Here is a 23931-nt window from a genome sequence, read left to right on the forward strand (position 1 = left end):
CTGTTACGCAGAGAAAGCCTGTCTCGGAGGGAAAAAAAGAAAGAAAAGACGAAGTTTGGGGTTGAGAACATAGCTCAGCAGTAGAAAGCCTGCCTAGACTCCTCAGTGAAGGGCTAAGATGCATTTATCAGAGATGGGGACCTACGTAGAATGCCCTGCAGGGAGACTGGGGATGCTGTTCAGCGTTAGATGGCTTGTCTAAGATCGACTACATCCGGTCCTCAGCATCACTCAAAAATAAGTTATCGCACATCTAACTATTCAACCCTGAGGTTAAAAAGCAGGGGTCGCTTTAAGTCGCTAATGTTGTGGCGATGTGTGCTACCTGTGATAGAAGGGTTCGAGGCCCAGCCTGTGTTTACGAAACATAAAAGCTTTCGCCCGCAACCCTCCCTGCGGGTACCCCATCATGCTTTGCGTCGGCCGGCGGCCACGTGTGAGGTGCATGCCGGGGAGGCGCCTCAGCGCGCATGCTCGCGGCGGCGGGAAAAACTAGCGTCCGTCGCGTGTGTTTCTCGTGCGCAGCACGCGCCGCCGGGGCCGGGGCGGCCTCACTTCCGGGCGCTGCTTCCGGTTGAGGCGTTTGGCGACCGTTGAGCGGCAAGATGAGCGTCTTCTCGCGCCTCAGGAACGGAATCCCGCCGTCGCGAGACAACTGCCAGGTACGGAGCGGAGCGAGCGGGTCGGGGAACCTTGGAAGCACGAGGTGGGGAGCACCCGCAGCGCGGCGGCCATGGGTGGCAGCACCCGCGGCCCGGGAGCCCTGGAAGGGGACGAAGTCCTGGGCCAGGTGAGGGCAGGAACAACGGGGACACCGGCCCCGGGGAGGCGGGCGGCCGGGCGGGCGGCCCTCACCCCTGAGGCCTGTGGCTTCCCTTCTCTCTCTCAGTCTCCCTACGAGCGATTGAGTCAGCGGATGCTGGACATTTCCGGGGACCGAGGTGTGCTGAAAGATATCATCCGAGAGGGCGCTGGCGACCCCGTGACCCCTGATGCTTCCGTGCTGGGTAATGGAGGCCGCTCGGCTGCTTCGGCCTTGGGAAACGACGGTTTAAGTTTTGGTTTGGTTCGGGTTTTGGTTTTTTGCTTTTCGAGACAGGGTTTCCCTGTGGAGCTTTGCGCCTTTCCTGGAACTCACTCTTGTAGACCAGGCTGGCCTCGAACTCGCAGAGATCTGCCTGCCTCTGCCTCCCGAGTGCTGGGATTACAGGCGTGCGCCACCACCAACCGGCAAAATTTGTTTTTTTGGTTTGTTTGTTTTGTTTTTGTTTTTTTAAGCAGGGTCTCATACAACCCAGACCGGCCTCTTAACTGCCTGTGTAGCTGAGGATGATCTTGGAACTTCTGACACTCTTTGTCTCCTGAGTGCTGGGATTATGGGTGGGCAGGACTACATTTTATGTGGTGCTGGGGACAGAGCCCAAGGCGTCGTGCATGCTAGGCAAACCCTCTACCAGCTGAGTTATATCCCCAGCCCAGTCGTTTGTCTATGTTGTTTTGTTTTTGAAACGGAGTCATAAAAATAGCCCAGACTGAACTCCAACCTCCTGTGTATTAGAGGATGACCTTGAAGGCCTGATCCTTCCTCTCCTTCCCAAGTGTTGGCATCACAGCTGTGTGCACCAGTCTATCTGGTTGGTTAGGGTGGTTGTTTTTGGAAGAAGGAGCCAAACTGAAGCCATTTTGGATAGAACTTCCACTTTGAATTGAGGGCCAAATAAAGTTTAAGTTCCCAAGACCTCCCCAGACCTCCCTGGGTAACTGACATCCTGCTTGGCAAGGTAAGACAAGAACAGTCACGGCCCTTGAGTAAACCAACCAATGAGAATAACGTTAAGTGTACCACAGAACAGTAGTGCTAGGAAAGCCCCCCCCCCCCCCCCCCCGAATCATGATTGGTGGGAAGATGCAACTGTAATTTGGCACAGATGTTTGTTGTTTTCAGGCATAAAAGCTCTAACATTCTAGCTTGGGTGATTGAGTTCCTGAGTCTGTTCTGGGCCCTGATGATTGGTAGTGGCTTGATTACATTACAGTTTCGTTTTCTGCATTGACTTGGTGTGAGTTGTGTTGGCTCCAAGGGAACCCCAAAACACTTTTTTTTCAGGGTGCTGGGATTGAACCTAGAATCTAGGTGTCTTCAAGTATGTGGTTTCATATTTCCAAAATATGGCATTTTATAGGACTAGATGTGCTTTTCCTAAATGGAGGTTTGGTTTTAAGAAGCGGTCTCATATATCCCAGATCAACATCAAACCCTGTGTAGGCAAAGATGACCCAGAATTTCTGATCCTCCTGCCTCTACCTCCCAAATGCTGGGATTACTCATGTATGCCACTATGTCTGGTTTGTACGGTGCTGGGGATGGAACTTTGGGCCTCATGCATGCTAGTCAAACATTCTGCCAACTCAGTTACACCCCCAGCCTTTGTTTTATTTTTTGTTGGTTTGTTTGTTTTTGAGACAGGGTCTCATTGTGTAGCCCTGGCTGGCCTGTAACTCCATATGTAGACCAGAATATATGTAGAGCAGGCTACCCTTAAACTCAGATCTACCTGTCTCTACCTTCATGGTGCTAGGATTAAAGGTGTACACCACCAAGCCCAGTCTTTTATCTATCTATCTATCTATTTTTAAATACAGGATCTCCCTGTATCCCAGGCCAGCCTCAAACTGGCATTCTTCCTGCCTTAGCTCCTGCAGATCTGGGATGACAGATGGCTGCCACCCTTGCCTGCCTCGGGGTTTTAAGATCTCTTCCTATACCACTGTGAGCAGTGAACGAAGGCCAATCTGGAGAGCCCTTGAACCTCAGTGCTGAAAGTCAGAACCCCACAAAAAGCTTTCCCGTGGGTCTGGGTGCCAGGCAGCTCTAACTCATTTAATTCTTTTCTTTCCCTAGACAGGGACTCTTGTGTCTGGTGCTAGCATGGAATTTGAGATGTAGCTGAGGCTGCTCCTGTCTCCATTTCTCAAGTGCTGGGATTACAGACATGGACCACCATGCCCCGCTAATTGTGGTGTTTCCCTGTGTTAGTGATAGGGTGGCTCTGGGGTGTCTCTGGAATGTTTTCCTCACACTTGTGCTTTTTTCTTTTCCCCTCTGCCCTAGTGAAATATTCTGGATACCTGGAGCACATGGACAAGCCTTTCGATTCTAATTGCTTTAGGAAAACACCTCGGCTGATGAAACTTGGAGAAGGTAAGGTCATCTGGGGTCATCTAGTCAAACAAAGGCATGACGTGTTTTAGGATTGTCACTGTCCAGAGAACAGGTTCTTACAGTTGGTAGCTGAGCTTAGATTTCAGGGAAGCACCCAGGTTATCTGTCAACTTTTCTTCTTGGGACTTTATTTTTGGGTGATAGCCTACCTGGCAAGGTTATCTTGGCATCTAAGTTACCTTTTGGGAATGTTTTTCTATTCTTGATTTTTTAAAAAACTTTATGTATATGTTGCCCACTTGTAGATGTATATGCCCAGTACCTGCAGAGGCCAGCAGAGGGTGCCAAGTCCCCTGGAACTGGAGTTAGACAGTTGTGAGCCACCATGTAGTTATTTGGAACCAAACCCAGTGAGTGCTGTAACTGCTGAGGCATCTATCCAGCTACAGGGCATCTTTTAAGACAGAATCTGTGCAGCTCACACTGACCTTGAATTCAGAAGCCTCCTGCCCCAGCTCTGGAGTGATGAAATGATAAACATGAATCCTACATCTGGATCCTCTGAGCACTTTTCCTTGTATGTTTATGAAATGAATATAGTAAATACTTACTCCCCAGCATGTATGGTGAAACAAGACATGGTAGGACCTGGGAGAACAGCTCAGTCAGTAAAGTGCTTGCTGTTCAAGCAGGAAGACTTGCTTTCCATCCCACAGAGTCCACCCTTAGAAAACAAACCAGGCAGTGGTGGCGCATGCTTTTAATCCCAGCACACAGGGGACAGAGCCAGGCAGATCTCTGGGAGTTCCAAGCCAGCCTGGTCTACAGAGCAAGATCCAGGACAGGCACACCAAAACTACACAGAGAAACCCTGTCTCGGGGGAAAAAAAAAAGCCAGATGTGATAGTGTGTGCTTATAATCTCAGTGCAGGGAGGCAGAAACAGATGGATCCCTGGGGCTCTCTGACCAGCCAGCCTAGCCTACTTACCAGACTTCAGGACAATGAGAGATCCTGTCCCAAAAGGCAAGGTGGATGCCTCCTGAGGAATGACAGTTGAGATTGTCCTCTAGCATCCACACAGCAACACATATCTCAAGAGACCATGCTCAGATGAATGATGAGAACCCATCCTGGTGGACATTACTGGGGTGGGGAAGGTTGGCCTCTAGTCCACAAACTACCCTCATAGAATTGAATGAACCCTGGAGCTATGGGGTGTGTTCTGGCTTTGCTTAATGAAATTATAATTACCCTTCCTTCTGGCACTACATGAAAAGAAGTCTAGAGATGAGAGTCCTGAGGTTGGAATAAGATCTCAACTAGGGGAGTGGAGAGATGGCTCAGAAGTTAAGAGTACTGGCTGCTTTTCCAGTAGACTGGGTTCAATTTACAGCACCCACATGGTGGCTTACAACCATCTATAACTCCAGTTTCTGCCCTCTTCTGGTGTCTGTGGGCATTGTGTGAATGTGGTATATATAGGCAAAACACATACATATATAGGATAAAGGAAAAAAAATCTTTAAAATTTCAGAGTAGGTCACAGGCATTGAGGGCAGAGATCTTCAAAGAAAGAACAGACTATGTGACAGAGATGGCACCTGCAAAAGCTGGCATTTGGGGAAAGCAGGACAACAGAAACAACTGAGCATTGAGTTGGGGCACATGTGCAGAAGCCTTGGGTTGGCCCATACTCATACAGTAGGGAGAAACTGTTGGCTTTGAATGAGATGCTGGGTGAGCCTCAGTTGAGTTCACTGTCCTTTCTTCCAGATATTACACTCTGGGGCATGGAGCTGGGCCTTCTAAGCATGCGCAGAGGGGAATTAGCCAGGTTCCTGTTCAAGCCAACTTATGCTTATGGCACCCTGGGGTGCCCACCCCTCATCCCTCCAAATGCTACTGTCCTGTTTGAGATCGAGCTGATTGACTTCCTTGATTCTGCTGAGTCAGACAAGTTTTGTGCACTTACAGCTGTAAGTTCAAAACCTCAGATTTTCCAATTCTTTTTAAAGGGAGGCGGATTGGATTGTGTTTGGGTGGTTCTATTGGATCACCTGCCCTGGATTCCACCCAAGCCTCCTGCACACTCTGTCTAAGGTACAACATGCTAGGTAGTATAAGGTATAGATTAGTTCTGTATTAGCTGTTTGTTATTTAGACACTCTTTGCTTAGTTCTCACTACAAGGTGGTAACTGCTTTTCAGAAAGTTAGGCACTGGTAGCTTATAACAAAGGTGATTGAGGCTTGGAGATATAATTCAGTGACAGTTCTTGCCTAGAATCTGCCACTAGAATCTGCTGGGGCTATGTAGGTCAGTGGTAGAGTCATAACATTACCAAGCTCTAGGTTCCATCCCCAGGGCCGTAAAAACAAGCTAGAGAATTGGTCCCTCCTTGAGAATGGAAGAGGCTTTTACTAACTTGACAGGATAGCTGTGACATGAGGTACAAGCTGAGACAGTCTCAGGAAAACTGGGATAGAGAGCCACAGTCCTCATAACCCAAGTCTTGGTTTCCTGTGCAGCCTTTCACTCCCCCAGCCTGTAGAAGCAGAGCCTGTAATTCCATCAGCAGTCACAGGATGCTGTCACCCACCCACTGCATATGTGGTGGGCGCTGTGCATCCATTCCAGGCTTCGCTCCTCCCTATGATTGGGTCTTCACACTGACTGTCAGTGCCTCAGTTGAGTGTCTCACCTTGTCCACATCTTTCCACAGACTAGATGATCCTGCACTCACCCAGGTTCAGATTTGGGGCTCTGGGTAGGGTTCTAGGGGCAGTTCTGATAGGAAGCCAGTTGAGCAGCATGAACACGTAGAACACTCAGGGCCCTGAACCAACCAGGAACTAGAAAATTCTTGTTGAGTAATTGGTCTGAGCTTGGCAGGCTCTCTCAGCTTCTGTAGATGCTTCTGCTTCTGGAGGAATCTGAGGAGGATTACAGCAGCCATAGATACCTGAGCTAGTCTGTATGTGGGCCTGTCACAGCACTCACCTGGGTGGTCTCTGCACTCAAGGTCCAGGAGGGAAGTGTTGATGAGTGTAACATGGCTGCCATTGTGCCACTGGGGCTTCTGGCTCCACATCACTGCTCTTGGCTTTGCACTTCAGGAACAGCAAGAACAGTTTCCGCTTCAGAAGGTTCTCAAGGTAGCAGCAACTGAGAGGGAGTTTGGCAACTACCTTTTCCGCCAGAATCGCTTCTGTGATGCCAAAGTGAGGTACAAGCGGGTAAGAATGCTCTGGAAGTGTGTGATCCAGAAACCTTTTCGTCTTTAAAAATGTTTATAGGTATGGCTGTGCAATCTACATATGTCTGTGTACCTGTGTGCATGCCTAGGGACTACAAGGCCAGAAGAGGACATCTGATCCCTGAGAATTGATCCCTGGGAACTGGAGTTACAGACAGCTGTGAGCTACCATGTGGTGCTGGGAATTGAACCTAGGTCTTCTGGAAGGGCAGCCAATGCTTATAACCTCTGAGCCATCTCTCCAGCCCAAAAAAACTTACGAACATAAGCTTCATGTCTTTGCTACTCTTCACAGGCAGCCATTAATAAGATCACATTAAGCCAGGCAGGGGTGGCGCTTGCTTTTAATCCCAGCACCCAGGAGGCTGAGGCAGGAGGATTACAGGTTCCAGACCAGCCTGGGCTTCTTAGCTAGATCCTGTCTCAAACTGAAAAGGGGGCTGGGGAGATAGTTCAGTGAGTTAGAGTGCTTGCTTTATAAGCTTAAGGATCTGAGTTCAAATCCCAGGACCTATATAAAATGTTGGGCATGGATGCTGGGAAGATGGTGTAAAAGGGAAGAGAACTCACTGCTCTTGCAGAGGCCCAGAGTTTGGTCCCCAGCATCCGTATGGCTCACAGCTCCCTATAACTCCAGTTCTAGGGAATCTGAGGCCCTCTTCTGACCTCCATGGGTTCCTACACCCACATAGTATGCATAAACTTATATAGGCATGCACACTTACACATAAAAGGTTTTTTTTAAGCCAGGTATGTCCACATGTGTGCTCCAACCCCAGTATTGTGGGAGGCAGGGACAAGAAGATCACTGAGACTTGAAGCCTAGCTCCAAGTTCCGTGAGAGATCTTGTCTCAAGAAAGAAGGTGGAGCAGTGGTTCTCAACCTTCTAATACTGTGACCCTTAATACAGTTCTTCTGTAGTGGTGACCCCCCAACCATAAATTTATCTTTGTTGCTACTTCATAACTGTAATTTTAGTACTGTTATGAATCATAATATAAATATCTGCAGGTGACCCTGTGAAAGGGTCATTCAACCTCCAAAGGGGTCTCAACCCACAGGTTTCGAATCACTGAGGTAGAGTGATACAGCAGGACACCTGACATGGCACACCATCCTACCTGCACATGTACATGCATCATACACACATTATATACAGAGAAAATCTTTGTGTTAGAAATGACTTGAGAGGCAGTAGGGGCTGGGTGATGTGAGGTGATGTTCTCTATGTTGACCTTTTTTCCTTTTGTTTTTCACTCTCTAGCCCAGGCTGTCCTCAAGCTCATGGTAATCCTTCCTCAGCCTCCCAGGTGCTGAGTTATAGGCATAAGCCACAAGCTTGGCTCTGTCTCTTCATTTTGTGTGTGTGTGTGTCTGTTTGAGACGGACCATCACTGTGTACTCTTGGATGACCAGACCTTGCTTTGTAGACTAGGCTGTCCTTGAACTCGGAGATACACCTGCCTCTGCCTTCTGAGTGCTAGGGTGTAAGGTGTGCATCACCATGTCTGGCCTGTGAGTTTTTCTTAATGCTGTTTTCCTGGGTATACTTGAGTTATGAAAGTTCATTAAGCTACGCACTTACTTTTTTCTTACCTGTGTATATTATTTTAACTTGGTGTTTTAAGAATTACCTTCCTGGGGAGGTGGAAAAATAACACAGTTGGGAAAGTGCTTGAAACCAAGTATTACTATCTGAGTTAGTCCTGAGAACCTATATTTAAAAAAGAAAAGAAAAGCCAGGTGTGGTAGTGCCTACTTGTAATTCCAGTATTGGGGAGACAGAGACAGGCAGATTCCTGGGACTCTCTAGTCAGCTAGCCTGATCTACTTGGCAAGCTTCAGGCCAATGAGAGACTGTCTGAAAAAAAAAAAAAAGTGAGGTGAGGGCTGGAGAGATGGCTCAGAGGTTGGGAGGACTGACTGCTCTTCCAGAGGTCCTGAGTTCAATTCCCAGCGACTACATGTTGGCTCATGGCCATCTGTGATGAGATCTGGCATCCTCTTCTGTATACATGATAAATAAATAAATCTTTTTAAAAATTATCCATTTATAAAAAGAAAAATGAGGTGAATGGCTCCTGAGGAATACTTGCAGGTACATACATAGGTATGTGTGCACTCATGCACACAGACATACACACATGTAAGTACAAAAAAATTCCCCATTACTGCTCAAAAAAAAAGTTTATTAATTAAAAATCCTAGGGGCTGGAGAGATGACTCAGCAGTTAAGAACACTGGCTGCTCTTCCAGAGGCCCTGGGTTCAATTCCCAGCACCCACATGGCAGCTCAAAAAAACTAACTCCAGTTCCAGGGGATCTAACACCTTCACACCAGTGCACATAAAATAAAGTTAAAAAATTATTTAAAAGTCCTCATTCCAGCACCCCCACCCCAGTTGTAGCTGATTTTTTTCCTTTGTGTTTGCCATCTGTGAGATTTCCTGTCCCTCTTACTCTGGAGACCGGTGTCTCTCTGGCAGTCTGGGTCTCAAGCTGTGGGCTGAGGGGCAAGCAGGAATAGTGAGACAAGACCTGGCTCTGCTGTGGAAACAGTTCTGTTCCACACACCGTGAACAGCACCCCATCTGCCCTTCCAAAGTCAGTACTGTTGCACACACCGTGAACAGCACCCCATCTGCCCTTCCAAAGTCAGCAGTCTTTTATTGTTCCATTTCTTCAGAAAACAGACCTCCTGGGCTGGGGATTCAGCTTAGTTGGTAGAATTGACATGCATGAAACCCTGGGTTTTCCCCAGATCTGCATAAACCAGGGACAATCCCAGGTTGGAGACAGGAAGACCAGAAGTTGAAGCTCGGGCTGCAGACTTCCAGTTAACAGTGGGCTCAGCAGTTAAGAGTGCAGAAGGTCTGAATTCTGTTCCTAGCACTCACACCAGGCAGCTCACAACTGCCTGTAACTCCAGCTCCAAAGGATAGGTTATCTCTGGTCTTCACTGGCAGCTGCATTCATGTGCATAGACATACCAACAGACAAGCACACAGATACACATGCTTACACATAATTGAAAACAAGAAATTGAAGGTCATCCTTTGTTACATAGTGAGTTTGAGGACCTGCCTAGGCATTACATTAGACCTTATCTCAAAAAATAAAAATAAATAAATAAATAGATAGATAAAATCCTAGCACAATGGTACATGCCTTAGTCTCCCAGTATTTGGGAGGCAGAAGCAGGCAGATTTCTCTGAGTTCAGGGCTAGCCTGGTCTACATATTGAGTGAGTTCCAGGACAACCAGGGCTATATAGAGAAACCCAGTCTCAAAAAAGTAGGAATGAGGTGCTGAAGGGATGGTTCAGCAATTTAGAGCACTTCTCTTAAAGAGGACCCAAGTTCAAATCACAGCACCCATATAGTGGCTCACAACCATTTGTAACTCATGAGTCCAGTTCCAGGGAATGTGATAACTCCTTCTGATCTCTGGGCACCAGGCACACATGTGGTACACATGCATACAGGAAAACATCCATACACACAAAATTTTTTAAGAATTACATGAAGAAGCCAGGTGTGGCCGGGCAGTGGTGGCACACTAATCCCAAGCACTCAAGAGGCATAGCCAAGAGTATCTCTGACTTTGAGGCCAGCCTGGTCTACAGAGTGAGATCCAGGACAGCCAGGGCTATAGAGAGAAACTTTCTCAAAACTCTGTGTGTGTGTGTGTGTGTGTGTGTGTGTGTGTGTGTGTGTGTGTGTGTGTTTGTTTTTCGGGGTGGGGTGGGGTGGGGTGTATGTATATGTTTTGTTTCGTATGAGAGTGTTGTTGCTGAGGGAAACCAGAGGCATGGGATCCCCTATGCTGGACTTAGCAGACAGTTGAGAGCCACCTGCTGGGAATCCAGGTTAGTCTTGGCTCTTGTTGGGTATACTGTCCTTACTCCTTTTGAGGCAAGAGTAGAGGATGCATGCCGTCTGCCTTACTTAGGTTTGCATGCCTTCTCCTGTTAGAAACCTTCAAACTAGACTAGAAACACGGTTCAGTGGTTAGAAGCATGTATTCATCTTGCATAGGACCTGAGTTCAGTTCCTAGCATCCACGTTAGGAGACACAGGATTACACTGCCTGTAACTCCAGTCCCAGGAAGGTGACCTCTTCTGGCCTCCACAGGCACTGTACTCACATACACACAGCCTATCCCATATGTGTACATAATTTATAATCATAATAACTCTTAGATAGAAGCCTCCTGACTTGAACCTTGTGTCCTGAGAGCTAAATGCATTTCTTTCTTAGGTTGGTGGTTCCTTGTGACTGGTAAGGATACAGGACTGTCCTTCCTGACCCTTTGCCTTCCCCTCTCCTCAGGCCTTGCTGCTGCTCCAGCGACGCTTGGCAGCAGTCTGTGAGGAGCAGCAGCTGGTGGAGCCCGCCGCGCTCCTGGTCCTCCTCAACCTGTCTTTGGTGTACCTGAAGCTGGAGCGGCCTGCCATGGCCCTGCGCTATGGGGAGCAGGCTCTGCTCCTTGATCAGAGGAACGCCAAGGCCCTCTTCCGGTGTGGGCAGGTGAGTTGAGGGTCAGTGCCTAAGAGAAGGCAGTGGGAGAGGGCGGGGCAGTAACTCACTCAATAAAGCACTTGCCAGGCGTGCAAGCCTGGGAGCCTGAGCTCATTCTCCAGGGTGCTAGATCGCTACACTGGGGAGCAGAGACAGGTTAGATCCCTGGAGTTTGCTGGCCAGTCAGCCTAGATGAATTGGGAGCCCTGAATCCCAGAGGAAGACCTTGTCTTGAAAATGAGGTGGACCGGGTGGCAGTACTCAGAGGCAGAGCCAGGCAGATCTCTGTGAGTTTGAGGCCAGCCTGGTCTACAGAACAAAATCAAGGACTGGCTCCAAAGCTACACAGAGAAACCCTGTCTCGAAACCCCATCTCGAAAACCCGCCCCCTCCCCCAAAATAAGATGGATTACTCCTAGGAAGGCAGGGTGACCTCTGGTCTCTATCCACATGTGCACGTGTGCACTCCCACACAGAGCAGCTGGCAGTCGGTCTCACTTGGGCCACTCCACAGATGCTCATCTTCCTCTAATGTTGTGCCCCTCCTCACAGGCTTGCCTCCTCCTGACCGAGTATGAGCAGGCCCGGGATTTCCTAGTGCGAGCTCAGAAGGAGCAGCCCTGCAACCATGACATCAATAACGAGCTGAAGAAGCTGTCCAGGTGAGAGCTGAGGGCAGGAGTGTGACCAGAAGCCCAGTGAGAGGTGGCTGCAAGAATTGCAGTCCAACCATCTAGCTAGAGGACGGGCTAGGAATGTTGTCCCCAACTGGCCCCGCAGCAGCCATCCCACTGCATGTTCCTTCACGCATTGTCCTGAACTGACTGTTGTGAGTGGGGAGGCTTCACTTCTGAGCAAGTCCCTCCTTCCTGTTGTACCACCCTGCAGATTGGCACTCCCTAGAGCAGTGGGTCCTGTAGTGTGACTATAATTACACCAAAATCATGGCATCCAAATTGGCCTCTTCAAAAGATAAATGTCCAGTTTCTAGAGATTGGAATCCTATCCCAGGTAAAACAAAGTTCAAGATGGGTTGAATGCATAGGGCCAGAAGGACAGAGAGGGCAAGAGCCTCCCAGTCTGTAGGGAGCCCATAGGCTGAATTACTTTATTAATGGCTCTCAGATCTGTCAGCATTCTCCAGTTACCAGACTTCTTTTTAATAACAAATACAGGAGAAGTCCAAGGGCTGGTAGAGTCTTCAGTGTGCTGAGCACTTCACTGCTCTTGAACCAGTTCTTCTAAAGCTTCTCAGGCCCGTGGGTTGTGCCCCGTGTTGGGCACTAAGAGAGACTGCTGTGTACATGCAACTCGGGTATTAAGGGTCCTGAGCAGCTATGCCCCAGGGTCATGTACTTCAAGGTCATATGCTGGTGTGACCATTATCTGCTGCCTCACTAGGGCTGGTGCTTCAAGGTCATAGCTGGGACAGCTACCCACTCCAGGGTCCAGCACTCCCTAGAGAAGTGGGTCCCTGCAACTCCTTTGTGTATATTTATGTGTGTAGGCCAGAAAACAACCTTGAGGGTTATGCTCAGGGTCCAGCAGTTAGATTGGGCTGGGGCCTAGTCCCAGAGATTGTCCTGTCTCCCCCCCCACCCACCCAGCAGCACCCCGTGCTATAATTACAGATACACTCTACTCACTGGGCCTCATGGTGCTGAGGATATAAACTTGGGTCCTCACTTCACCAACTGAGCTATTTCTGTAGTCCCCCATGTGACCTTAAAAGGGTGTTAAAACTAGGTATGGTGGTCCACTCTAGTAGTCCTAGAACCTGGGATACTGAGGCAAGAAGATCACAAATGCAGACCTTCTAGGGTGTAAAATAAGACACTTTCTCAAAAACCAGGGCTGGTGAGGAGGCTCAGCAGCTGAGAGATCAGAGTATTCTGATCCCTAGGACTTACATAGTGGAAGGAAAGAGCTGGCCTGCAAGTTGTCCTCTGTCCTCCATACATGGTGTGCACATGTACACACTAAATAAGTGTACAAAAAGCTGATCTTCCACAATAAAGAAAGTCTTGAAATTGGCACTCAAGAAGCAAAGGCAGATGGACCTCCAAGTTTAAGGTTACCCTGTCAACAGAGTGAGTTCCAGGACAGCCAGAGCTACACAGACCTTGCCTTGAAAAATGAAAATTAATTTTTAAAAAGCTGTACTTAGCACTCTACCTATTCTCAGAATCACCTGAGAACCATTGTTCCTCATGGGTCTTTCTAGGACCACAAATGAGCTGGTTCTGTGTGACTCATTCAAGTGAGAAGGACACTAACCTTTTAGAAATGGAGGTCAGCAAAATGGTTCAGTGGGTAAGATTCTTGCTGCTAAGCATGATGACCCGACAGTTCCTTCTTAGGACCCACATGATGGAAGGAGAAAACTGATTCCTGCAACTTGTTCTCTGACCTCCACAAAGACACTTGAGCCCACTCCCAACACATACATGAATCAATGTAATTAGAAAAATGAAAGCTTTATTTAAAAAAATGGGATCTTTTCTGATTAGAGAAGCTGCATTTGCTGTAGAGAACCTGAAAAACACCTTTCCATGAGTTCTAGGATAGCCAACATTTTGTTTTGGTTTTTCTTTTTTGTTTTTCTTTTTTCTTTTCTTTTCTTTTTTTTTTTTCAGAGACAGGGTTTCTCTGTGTAGCTTTGAACCTTTCTGGATCTCGCTCGGTAGACCAGGCTGGCCTCGAACTCACAAAGATCCGCCTGCCCCTGCCTCCTGGGTGCTGGGATTAAAGGCGTGCACCGCCACCACCTGACTGGTTTTTGGTTTTTCAAGACAGGGTTTATTTGTGTAGCCCTGACTGTCCTGAAACTTGCTATGTAGACCAGGCTGGCCTCGAAATCAGAGACCCACCTTCCTCTGCCTCCCATGTGCTGGGATTAAAGGTGAGTGCCACCATGCCTGGCAGACAGCCACCATTTTTAACATGTATTTTGTTCTGCTTTGGTAAGGTTCTCTCCTTAACTGTAAGCATTCAGTCTCCATTGCTGAGGTCTCTAAGCTGTGTGCATCATTTCCATTTGGATGGTGCTGGTCTTTTTGGGTTTCCTAGGAGCATCCTTTCTAGCATGGAAAAGGGTCTTCTCAGGTTAGACACCTAATTTTGGGGGAATCTGTCCATTCCTTAGCAAGAAAATCTCAGTGAGTCAGAAGTACAAGGAATCACTTGACAAGATGTGGCATGAGCCCACTGACAGTGGCTTCTGCCTTCCCAGCTGCTGTCTTTCCAAATGCGGGCCTTGTGTCCAGGGCCGTCCTCAGTGGGCTTAGCCTTGCCTGTCCCTGCAACTCTACAGTATTGTCTCCATTGGCTGCTGTCCAATGCTAGCTAGCTTCAGTGTCTGTTACCAGAGAATTCCAGCCACCAGATGTCACCTCCTGCAAACCGACAAAGCTTGCCTTTCTCTCCACAGCCACTACAGGGACTACGTGGACAGAGAGAGAGAGATGTGTCACCGGATGTTTGCTCCCTGTGGGAGCAGCTCCTCAGTGGGAGGAAACTAAGGTACAGGGCTGAGCATGCATGAGAGGATTCAGGGTCCTGTCCTTTGGGGAAGATGTCCTCCTCAGCAAGTCTTAGTGACCAGTGGCTATCTCCACTGAGAACAGCATAGGACAAATACACTGTTGCGGACTTCCCACAGAGTGGGTCACTGAGGAAGGAGGACTTGGAGGTTACGTTCATATTTGAGAGGTCCTGAGCTTTCCCTTTTGAAAGACTTTTCTTCATGGTTTGTGAAATTAAACTCTTCAAAGTTCGTTAGAACTGAAGCAGTGAATGAAGTCAATAGTGTGACAGTCTAGCTGGGCTTGAAAGAGAAGAACTGAGTTTTTCTTTTTGTTACTGTGTTTTGGAGATAATTTCATGTAATCCAGGCTGGCCTGAATTTCACTATGTAGCTGAGAATGACCTTGAACTTCTGATCCTCCTGCCCCTACTGAGTGCTAAAATTATAGTCTTATCCCTAGTGTAGTACTAGGGGTGGAACCGTGGGCCTTATGTGTGCTAGCACTCTACCAACCAAGCCACATTCCCAGCCTGTTATGGATGTGTTTATGTGTGTTTTAATTATATGTTTGTGTATGTGTATCTATTGGTGCATTCGCCTCAGTGCAAATGCCTGCAAAAGCCAGAAGAGGATGTCACACCCTCTAGATTTGGAGTAACAGGCGGTTGTGAGCCATCTGGTGTGGGGTAAGGGACTGAACTCTGGTCCTCTGCAAGAGCAATGTATGCTCTTACACACTGAGCCAACTCTCCAGCCCTTTGTTTTTTGAGATAGGGTTTCCTTGTGTAACTCAGGTTTGCCTGGAATTCACAATTATCCTGTCTCAGCCTCAAGAGTAGTAGGATTAAGCTGGGCAGTGGTAAACAAGGTGTGGTGGCATACATCTTTAGTCCCAGCACTTGGGAGGCAGAAGCAGGCTGATCTCTGTGAGTTCCAGGCCAGCCTGGTCTAGAGTGAGTTCCAGGACAGCCAGAGTCACATAGTAAAACCCTGTCTTGAAAAACAAAAGCAAAAAAAACAAAACTAAAGAAAAGGAGGAGTATTACAGGGCTACACATATTATTATGCCTGGCTGTAGGCTGTGTGTGCATAGTGCTGTGAGGGTTGAACTCATGGCCTCACATATGCTAGGCAAGTGTAGGTAGGCAAGGTGCTCTATCCCTGAAAAGCTCAGACTTTTCTTCATCTGGCTTTTTCTAGAACTTGAAAGCCTCTGACCTCAGTTTACCTCTAACACAGTACTAAAAAAGACAAAAATGCCAATGTTGAGGAATCGGGCTGTGCTGTGCCTTTTCAGTTCTGCTGACTACCAGAATTCAAGATGCCAAGACCTGAAAAAGTAGAACATGGCATTGCTGTCAGTCAATGGCAGCTTGTGATTGAGCAGGCTCAGGCCGAGTGTCCTCACAAGTATACAAAATAACCTTCCAGTCTGCTCTGCTATTACTTAAGACAATTAATGGGAACAGAATTACCTGCCTTAAACACCTGTTCGCCAGGTCCAGAGCCCGCTCTCCTGAGAGAAGTTAAACAAGGAAGAAGGAGGAGGCAGCTGCGGAGCTGGCTCCTGCGGGAAAGCTCGCCTTTGTTGCCCCTTCTGTCTACAAAAGCGGCGTGACAGGAGGGGCCATGAAAGGCCCATTCATCCGTGTGCTCCTGCAGTCTCTAGCACTGCTGTCTGCTTGGCAGATGCCACCACTCAGCTCCTATGCATGCCTGACTGTTTGACCCCATCCTCTAGGTCTTTGGGGGACTTCTGAACCACACTGAGACTCCTGTCACATTCAGTAGAGACATGAGACATCTGTTTCCCAGAATTGTGGGTGTATGGATCTGTGTGGCTGCATGTGTATGTACAGCTGCTCGCTCTCTCCCCTCTCCGTCTGTCTGTCTGTGTCTTTTGTGTGCATGTCCCCATGACAGTCAAAGGACAGCTTTAGACACCTACCATTTGAAACAGTCTTTTCATTGGCCTGAAGCTTTGTCCAGTAGGCGAGGCTAGCAGGCCAGCAAGCTTCTAGAGGTCTGCTTGTCTCCTCCACCCATCTTGCCATCACTGGATTATAGTATGCACACCATGCCTGGATTCTTATGTGGGTTCTGGGTATTAAACTCCAGTCTTACATGGCACTTACTTCCTGGACTGTTTCCCTGCTGCTTCCCTAGACACTCTGTAAGCCTTTGATCTGACATGCTCTGCAGACTGAGAAGCTGGTCCTTCCAGGGCCCAGCTGGGAACCAGGTCTTGGGAATCCCAGCTAAGCCACAGGATATCCTTCCATTTCTGTGGCTGCTTTGTTCCCTGCATAGTTCCAGCTCTTGGGTATTCATCCTTTAGCCATTAGTGATAGTGTTTAGCCCCATTCCTGTTAGCATTGCAGCGTACTTAGTTCTTGTTATGGTCCTCTGGTCCTGTTCTTCCATGTGTGTGGCCTGGCCAGTCACTCGTTTTTTATTTTTCATGTGTGAGAGAGTGTAGGGTCATGTGTGTCGTGTAGAGATCCAAGGACAGCTTGTGAGGCTTGGAACTCTCCTCCGCCATGGGTTCTGGAAATTGAACTCAGGTCATCAGGCTTCCACTGAAGGGGCTTTGACCCAGTGACCTGCCGTGCCTGTCCACTGGCCAGGAACTTTGTTGTTTTGTTAGATTCTTTCATATTGCTGTGATAAAAGCATGAAGCAATGTAGGGAGAGTATCTCCAGGCCTCTAGTTGCAGAGGCTTGTAGTTAGAATTTTCCTGCCTGGCTCAGTCAGGACAAATCTCTTTCACCCGCCAGTCCCACAGTCGCTCAGACCCAACCAAGAAAGCACACAGAAACTTACATTATTTACAAACTGTATGGCTGTGGCAGGCTTCTTGTTATCTGCTTCTTCTATCTTAACCCATTTCTGTTAGTCTATACTTTGCCACATGGCTTGTGGCTTACCAGTGTCTTTACATGTTGCTTTTCATGGCGGCGGCTGGCGGTGTCTCTCTCCAGCCTTCTACTTCCCAGAATTCTCTTCTCTCTTGTCCCGCCTATACTTCCTGCCTGGCCACTGGCCAATCAGAACTTTATTTATACAGAGCGATATCCACAGCAGAGGCTTAGAGTTCAAAGTCATCATGATGGGAGCCTGGCAGCAGGAAGGCAGATACGGTGCAACAGTAACTGAGAGCTCACATCTTTTCTTGTTCTTTTTCTTTTTTTTAGACAGGGTTTCTCTATGTAGTCCTGGCTGTCCTGAACTCACTCTGTAGACCAGGCTGGCCTTGAACTCACAGAGATCCGCCTGCCTCTGCCTTCTGAGTGCTGGAATTAAAGGTGTGCACTTCACCACCCAGTTTTAGAGCTCACATCTTAATCCACAAGCAGGAGACACAGAAAAGACAGACAAACAGAGAATGGTGAGGACCTGTTGAAACCTTAAAGCCCACCCCCAGTGAGACACCTGTTCCAACAAGGCCATATCTCCTAATCCTTCCCAGACAGTTCCACCAATTAGGGACCAAGCATCCAAATACATGAGCCTATGGGGGCCATTCTCATTCCAACCTCTACAGTTTTGTTCCTTGAGATAAGGTCTCCCTGGCAGACCTGGAACTCACTGTGTAGACCAAGTTGGCCTCAAACTTGCAAATATCTACCTGGCTCTGCCTCCAAAGTGCTGGTTAGGTTGTCAGCTTGATGTGCTTGTTTTGATGAGGTCCATTCTCTCTTAAAGGTTGATTGATTTCTTTGTGTATACATGTGCTCTGTGGGGGGGAAGGGTGTACGAGCACATTGCATAGACAAGGCCAGAAAGTAACACTGGCTGCCTGTCTCAGTTAGGGTTTTATTGCTGTGAAGAGACACCATGACCACAGCAACTCTTACAAGGAAAACTTTTCATTGAGGTTCAGGCCATGATGATCATGAAGGGGAACATGGCAGCATGTGGGTAGACATGGTGCTGGAGGAGAGTGCTACATCTTGGGGGCAACAGGAAGTCAACTGACTCACTGGGCAGTATCCTGAACATAAGAAACCTCAAGGCCTGCCCCCACAGTGACACACTTCCTCTAACAAGGCCATACTCACTCCAACAAATCCATACTTCTAATAAAGCCATTCCCTATGAGATTATGGGGCTAAATGCATTAAAACTGCCAGAGTGCCCTATTACTCTCCACTTAATCCTTTGAGACAGGGCTTCTCCTTAGCCTCCCCTTGAACCTGGCACTCTTATTTTCTTGGCTAGGTAGAAGCCAGTCAATCCCTGTGATTGTCTTGTCTCTGCCCTGCTTGGAGCTGGGTTACAGGCATGCATGGGATACTTGGCTTCTTGTTTGAGTCCTAGAGTCCAAACTCGGGTCCTTGTGATTGTGGATCTTGTGCTCTTAACTGTGGAGCCATCTCTAGCCTAGGAGCCCAAGCCTTCCACTGTAGAAGACATGATCACTTTAAGACTGGAGACCCGCCAGGCGGTGGTGGCACACACCTTTAATCCCAGCACTCGGGAGGCAGAGGCAGGCGGATCTCTGAGTATGAGGTCAGCCTGGTCTCCAAAGTGAGTTCCAGGAAAGGTGCAAAGCCACACAGAGAAACCCTGTCTCAAAAAAAAAAAAAAAAAAACAACAAAGACTAGAGAGCAGTCTTTTCTCATTTGTGCATTTCCTAGCCCTGGTGATGATTGAAGGTACAGCATCCATCTACTTTGAAACATACTACAGCTCCTGCATTAGCTGGCAGGACTCTGATTACCAGTGACAGAGCAACGGAGGACCCAGCAGTTACAGTGATCCAGCTCCTGGGACAGGGGATGAATTTGATAGGAACAGACACTTTTATTATTATAATTTTTTCTATTATCAGCTTGATACAGTACAAATTCTTTTTTTTTCCCCCAAGACAGGATTTCTCTGTGTAGCTTTGTGCCTTTCCTGGAACTCGCTTTGGAGACCAGGCTGGCCTCGAACTCACAGAGACCCGCCTGGCTCTGCCTCCCAAGTGCTGGGATTAAAGGCATGTGCCACCACCGATAAATTCTTACCCTAATAGTGAAATGTTTCAGTGATGCTTGCCCAGTGAATAAGTAAAACCAAAACTTATTATAAGCCACAGTCATCCTAATGTCCCCCCTGCTATGTAACCTCCCTGGTTCTGTGGGTTGCAGTCTGATTGTTCTTTGCTTTATATCTAGTATCCACTTATGAGTGAGTACATACCATGTTTGTCCTTCTGGGTCTGGGTTACCTCACTCAGGATGATTTTTTCTAGTTCCATCCATTTGCCTGCAAATTTCATGCTGTCATTGTTTTTCTCTGCTGAATAGTACTCCATTGTGTATCTGTACCACATTTTCTTAATCCATTCTTCAGTTAACGGGCATCTAGGTTGTTTCCAGGTTCTGGCTATTACAAATAGTGCTGCTATGAACATAGTTGAACATGTGTCCTTGTGGTATGATTGAGCATTCCTTGGGCATATGCCCAAGAGTGGTATGGGTGGGTCTTGAGGTAGATCGATTCCCAATTTTCTGAGAAACCGCCATACTGATTTCCACAGTGGTTGTACAAGTTTGCATTCCCACCAACAGTGGAGGAGTGGAACAGACACTTTGATATCCCTGACATATCCTCTCTTTCTGAGGACCTCCGCAGCACCTGTCAGGAACATGTCCCTCTGAACAGAACCATACTTTGGGATAATCTCAGCCTGGCTGTAGCCCTACTAAGCTGAAACCAGCAACCAGTACTGCCCATGAGAGGAAACCAGCTTTAACTCTGAACACTCCCTTCTTGGTATTTACCCACATAGGTAAACATTAATGTTCACACACATACCTCTCTCATGATGTATGTGTGATGTGGGCAGGTCGTAACTCAGAATGGCAGTTCTCTTCATCTGAGACAGGTTGTCTTGTATTTATTAGGTGTACACTAGGATAGCAGGCTTCCAGCTTCTTGAGATTGACCTGTCTCCTCCTCGTAGGAGCACAGAGCACTGGGATTGCAGGTGCTTATGCTGTATGTCTGGCTTTATGTGGACTATGGAATTGACACTCCTACATGCACAGTGACTTCTGTTCACCACTAAGCCATGTCCCTAGCCCTCCATTGCCAATTTGTAGTTTATCAGTTTGGGACTGTGGCTTTCTTGCCACATCATAAGCTTTGGTACTATGTTTCCCTCCCTTACCAACTGCATTCCCTCTGTCAGACCATCTTCTGGCATGCTGATCACCCAGAAAGACTGTGTCCTGTGGTCTGCACTAGGCAAGACTTCTGCTAACCAAGAAAGTAAACATTTATGTTTGTATCATTTTTTTATAACTTACATTTTTCCTGCAATGATTTTTTGAGCTGAGGACCGAACCTAGGGCCTTATGCCTGCTAGGCAAGCGCTCTACCACTGAGCTAAATCCTCAACCCCATTTTCCTGCAATTTCTAAATCCCCTTTCCCCTAAATAAACTGTTTGCCTGAATCATACTGTTTTGTTTGTGTGTGAACATGCACTGCTCATGTGGGAGCTAAAAGTCAACATCAAGTATCTTCCTCAGTTGCTCTCCACCCCTAACCCCCTTCCCCCCCCCCCCCCTCTTTTAAGACAAAGTCTCACTACATAGACTTGGCTGTTCCAAACCTCTCTGTGTAAACTAGACTGATCACTTGTCTCTGTCTCCCAGGCTCTGAGATTAAAGATGTACACTACCATGTGCCCAGCATTCTCTACCTTATTTTTAAGACAGGGGCTCTCATGGAATCTGGAATGTGCCAGCTATCCTGGCTGACTAGTGAGCCCCAGTGGTCCTCCTGTCTCTGATCCCAACACTGGGATTACAGACTCTCTGATCTCAGGTCCTCATGCTTGTATAGTAAACACTGCTTCAACTGAGTGATCCCTCCAGTCCCTATTCATTTGTTTTAAAGCTCTGTGGAGCTCAACCCATAAAGATGCTTGTGGCCAAGCCTGATAACTTGAGTTTGATTCCTAGGACCCACAAGGTAGAAGGACAAAGTGGATTCCTCTGACTTACACACTGTGACTGTGACATATCCACACCCACTCCCATATATCCCCCTTCCACATACACATTGTAAAATTTTGAAAAGTTCAATGGAGTCACATCATCTATGATCTCCTCCTGACAGTCTGTACAGATGGTTGGTTCTGTAAGCTGAGGCCCAGCTGACAAATCATGACCTCTTCTATCTGCTGGGCCAAATCCACTATTTCCTGAATCCCTTTACTTGTTTTCTTTCTTGTCTAGTACCTTGGGCAACTTTGGACATTGAATGCATCAGATAAGGGATAAACTGTGATATTTGTGTATGTGTGTGTGCGTGTATGTGTGCATAGGTGCATATATACACACATAGTGTGAAGGCCACAGTTCAGCCTCAGGTGCCACCCACCTATTTATTTGAGACAGAATTTCTCAGGCCTGGAGCATCTAGCTGCAGCCTTCCTTAGGATTGAGTGGACTTTGGCCTGACAATGCTGGGCAGAGGACATGGTCCCAGGCTAGATTTAAAATCTATCCCATATGACAGTCAGGTGAGGGGAACAACTCTGCACAGAGCCTGATTAAACTTGGCTTCCATAGCCATGCACTTGTTGTGTCATACCCCCAACCCTGGCACTGCTGGACGAATGTAAACCGGATCTCAGTTGTTTCACCCTCAGGTGCTTCTCTAGTGCATCGGAAGGATAAGGAGCCATCTGTGTGTATTTTCTTCCCTTGCTTGGGATACTTATGCCTGTGTGCTTTGACTTTTCCGTGTTATGGGTGTTCCTCAGATGCCTAGTTTCTAAGATAACATTTAACAATTCAGAATGCATCAGTGGAAGCCTGTGGAGTAGTTCAGAGGTATGGTGCCTGCTTAGCAGACATGAGGCCCTGGGTTCAATCCCAAGCATCACCATAAAACAAATACACTAAAGAGACTGTACCAGTAGAAAAGTTGGCTAGCAACTCTGTGGTTGGAGCCAGGCGTTTGGACTGAGTGGTCTTAAGGCTAAGCTGCTGAGAACCAGCCAGAATGCTTTGGGATCCCAAAAAACAGAAGGAAGAGGTTTGCATCGAATACCAATCCCAACATTAATATCCTGAATTTTCCTCAGAAGCATTTTTTGTTTTTGTAGTATATACAAGTACTTTTTCATTGTTTTTCTACTTTCTGGTGAAGATGAAATCTTGTATCCATTTATTGACTATCTGTATTCTTTTTTCAAAGTTTCCACTGATCCTTTGTCCCTTCTTATGTTGTTTATTTGTTGCTGTTTTATAAACACCCTTTGTGGGGTCTGGAGAGGTGGCTCATTGGTTAAGAGTGCTTGCTGTTCTTTTCCAATTCTCGGCACCCATGTTGGGTGGCTCATAACCATTTATGCCTACAGTTTAGGGAATACAGCAACCTCTTCTGGCCTCTTTGAAGACTACACTCAGCAACACATGCCCATACACATAATCAAAAATAAAACTAAGCCAGGTTGGGGGGGCACAGCTTTAATCCTAGCACTCAGGAGGCAGAGGCAGGCAGATATCTGTGAGTTCAAGACCAGCCTGGTCTACAGAGCAAGTTCCAGGACAGCCAGGGCTGTTACACAGAAAAACTGTCTTGAAAAACAAAACAAAACAAATCTTAAATTCCATTGTGCGTGTATCCATGTTTATGTATGTGCACATGTGTGTATGTGCATGGGAAAGTCAGAAGTCACCATCAAATGCCAATCTCAGCATGGAGCTTGTGGATTCAGCTAGCCTGGCTGGACAGCAAGGCTCAGGAATCCTCCTGTCTCTGCTTCCTCATGGCTTTGAGTGCTGGGATCAAATTCATATCCTCATGCTTGCATGGCATGTGCTTTATTGACTGAGCCCTCTCTCGGGCCTAGGCAGACATTTTATTTTTCATATTGATTTATGTGTGCATGTGTTTGTGGATATGTGACTGTCGTGGCATGTGTGTGGAGGTCAGCTCTCTTGGACCATGTGGGTCCTGGGGATAGAACTCAGGTCATAAGGCTTCGTGGAAAGTGCCTTTACCCACTAAGCCATATTGCCCTTTTTATTTTTTCCCATTTTATCTGTATGGATGTTTTGCCTTAATGTATATCTCTGCCATGTGCATGCAGCATCCTCAGGGGCCAGAGGAGGGGATGAGATCCTCTGGGATTGCAGTTACAGACAGTTGCTTTATGCAGATTGCTTCAATACCAGTGCCCTTTGCCCTCCTAGGGTTGTTTGAACTAGTTTCTGTGTGAAATATTATAACTAAATAGTAATTAGGAAAGGTCAGATAATTTCTGCTACTTGAAGTATGGTTCCAGGGACTGGGGCTGTGGGAGAGAGCAGAGGTCTGTGGTTGGAGCAGGAGTAAGGATAGAGTTCTCCACCACAGCTCTCTGAATCCAGACATCATTCCGTGTCTGCAGTCTTCCATGGTGTAACTCACCCAGGATTGGTATGGGAAAGAGATGAGCAGTTCTGTCTCCTA

The 23931-nt window shown here is 47.4% G+C and overlaps 1 protein-coding gene across 4 annotated transcripts; it reads left to right on the forward strand.

Annotated features, from left to right (window-relative positions):
• Window positions 1-550: 550 nt before the first annotated feature.
• Fkbp6 (FKBP prolyl isomerase 6) lies at window positions 551-14726 on the forward strand. 4 transcript variants are annotated; one of them, XM_036172571.1, is made up of 8 exons: window positions 551-662; window positions 890-1007; window positions 3113-3202; window positions 4939-5141; window positions 6281-6400; window positions 10754-10951; window positions 11495-11604; window positions 14373-14726. In XM_036172571.1, the coding sequence occupies exons 1-8, from the start codon at window positions 606-608 to the stop codon at window positions 14461-14463; spliced, it is 987 nt and encodes a 328-aa protein (XP_036028464.1). In that variant the 5' UTR covers window positions 551-605; the 3' UTR covers window positions 14464-14726. The 4 variants fall into 4 exon arrangements, with proteins under 4 accessions (XP_036028464.1, XP_036028467.1, XP_036028465.1 ...); XM_036172572.1 differs by lacking the exon at window positions 551-662 and adding an exon at window positions 701-790 and having other exon boundaries at window positions 14373-14722; XM_036172574.1 differs by lacking the exon at window positions 6281-6400 and having other exon boundaries at window positions 606-662; window positions 14373-14463.
• The last annotated feature ends 9205 nt before the right edge of the window (window positions 14727-23931 follow it).

Source organism: Onychomys torridus, chromosome 22 (assembly GCF_903995425.1).
Source record: "Onychomys torridus chromosome 22, mOncTor1.1, whole genome shotgun sequence".
In the NCBI taxonomy this organism is placed as follows: Eukaryota; Metazoa; Chordata; class Mammalia; order Rodentia; family Cricetidae; genus Onychomys; species Onychomys torridus.

What these genes read in the sequence shown, in the direction of transcription:
- Fkbp6 (XM_036172571.1), top strand. Translation starts at nt 606, where the DNA reads ATGAGCGTCTTCTCGCGCCTCAGGAACGGAATCCCGCCGTCGCGAGAC. An exon ending in CCCTGATGCTTCCGTGCTGG is followed by an intron (nt 1,008 to 3,112) that starts GTAATGGAGGCC and finishes CCTCTGCCCTAG; the next exon opens with TGAAATATTCTGGATACCTG. An exon ending in AGTTTTGTGCACTTACAGCT is followed by an intron (nt 5,142 to 6,280) that starts GTAAGTTCAAAA and finishes TTTGCACTTCAG; the next exon opens with GAACAGCAAGAACAGTTTCC.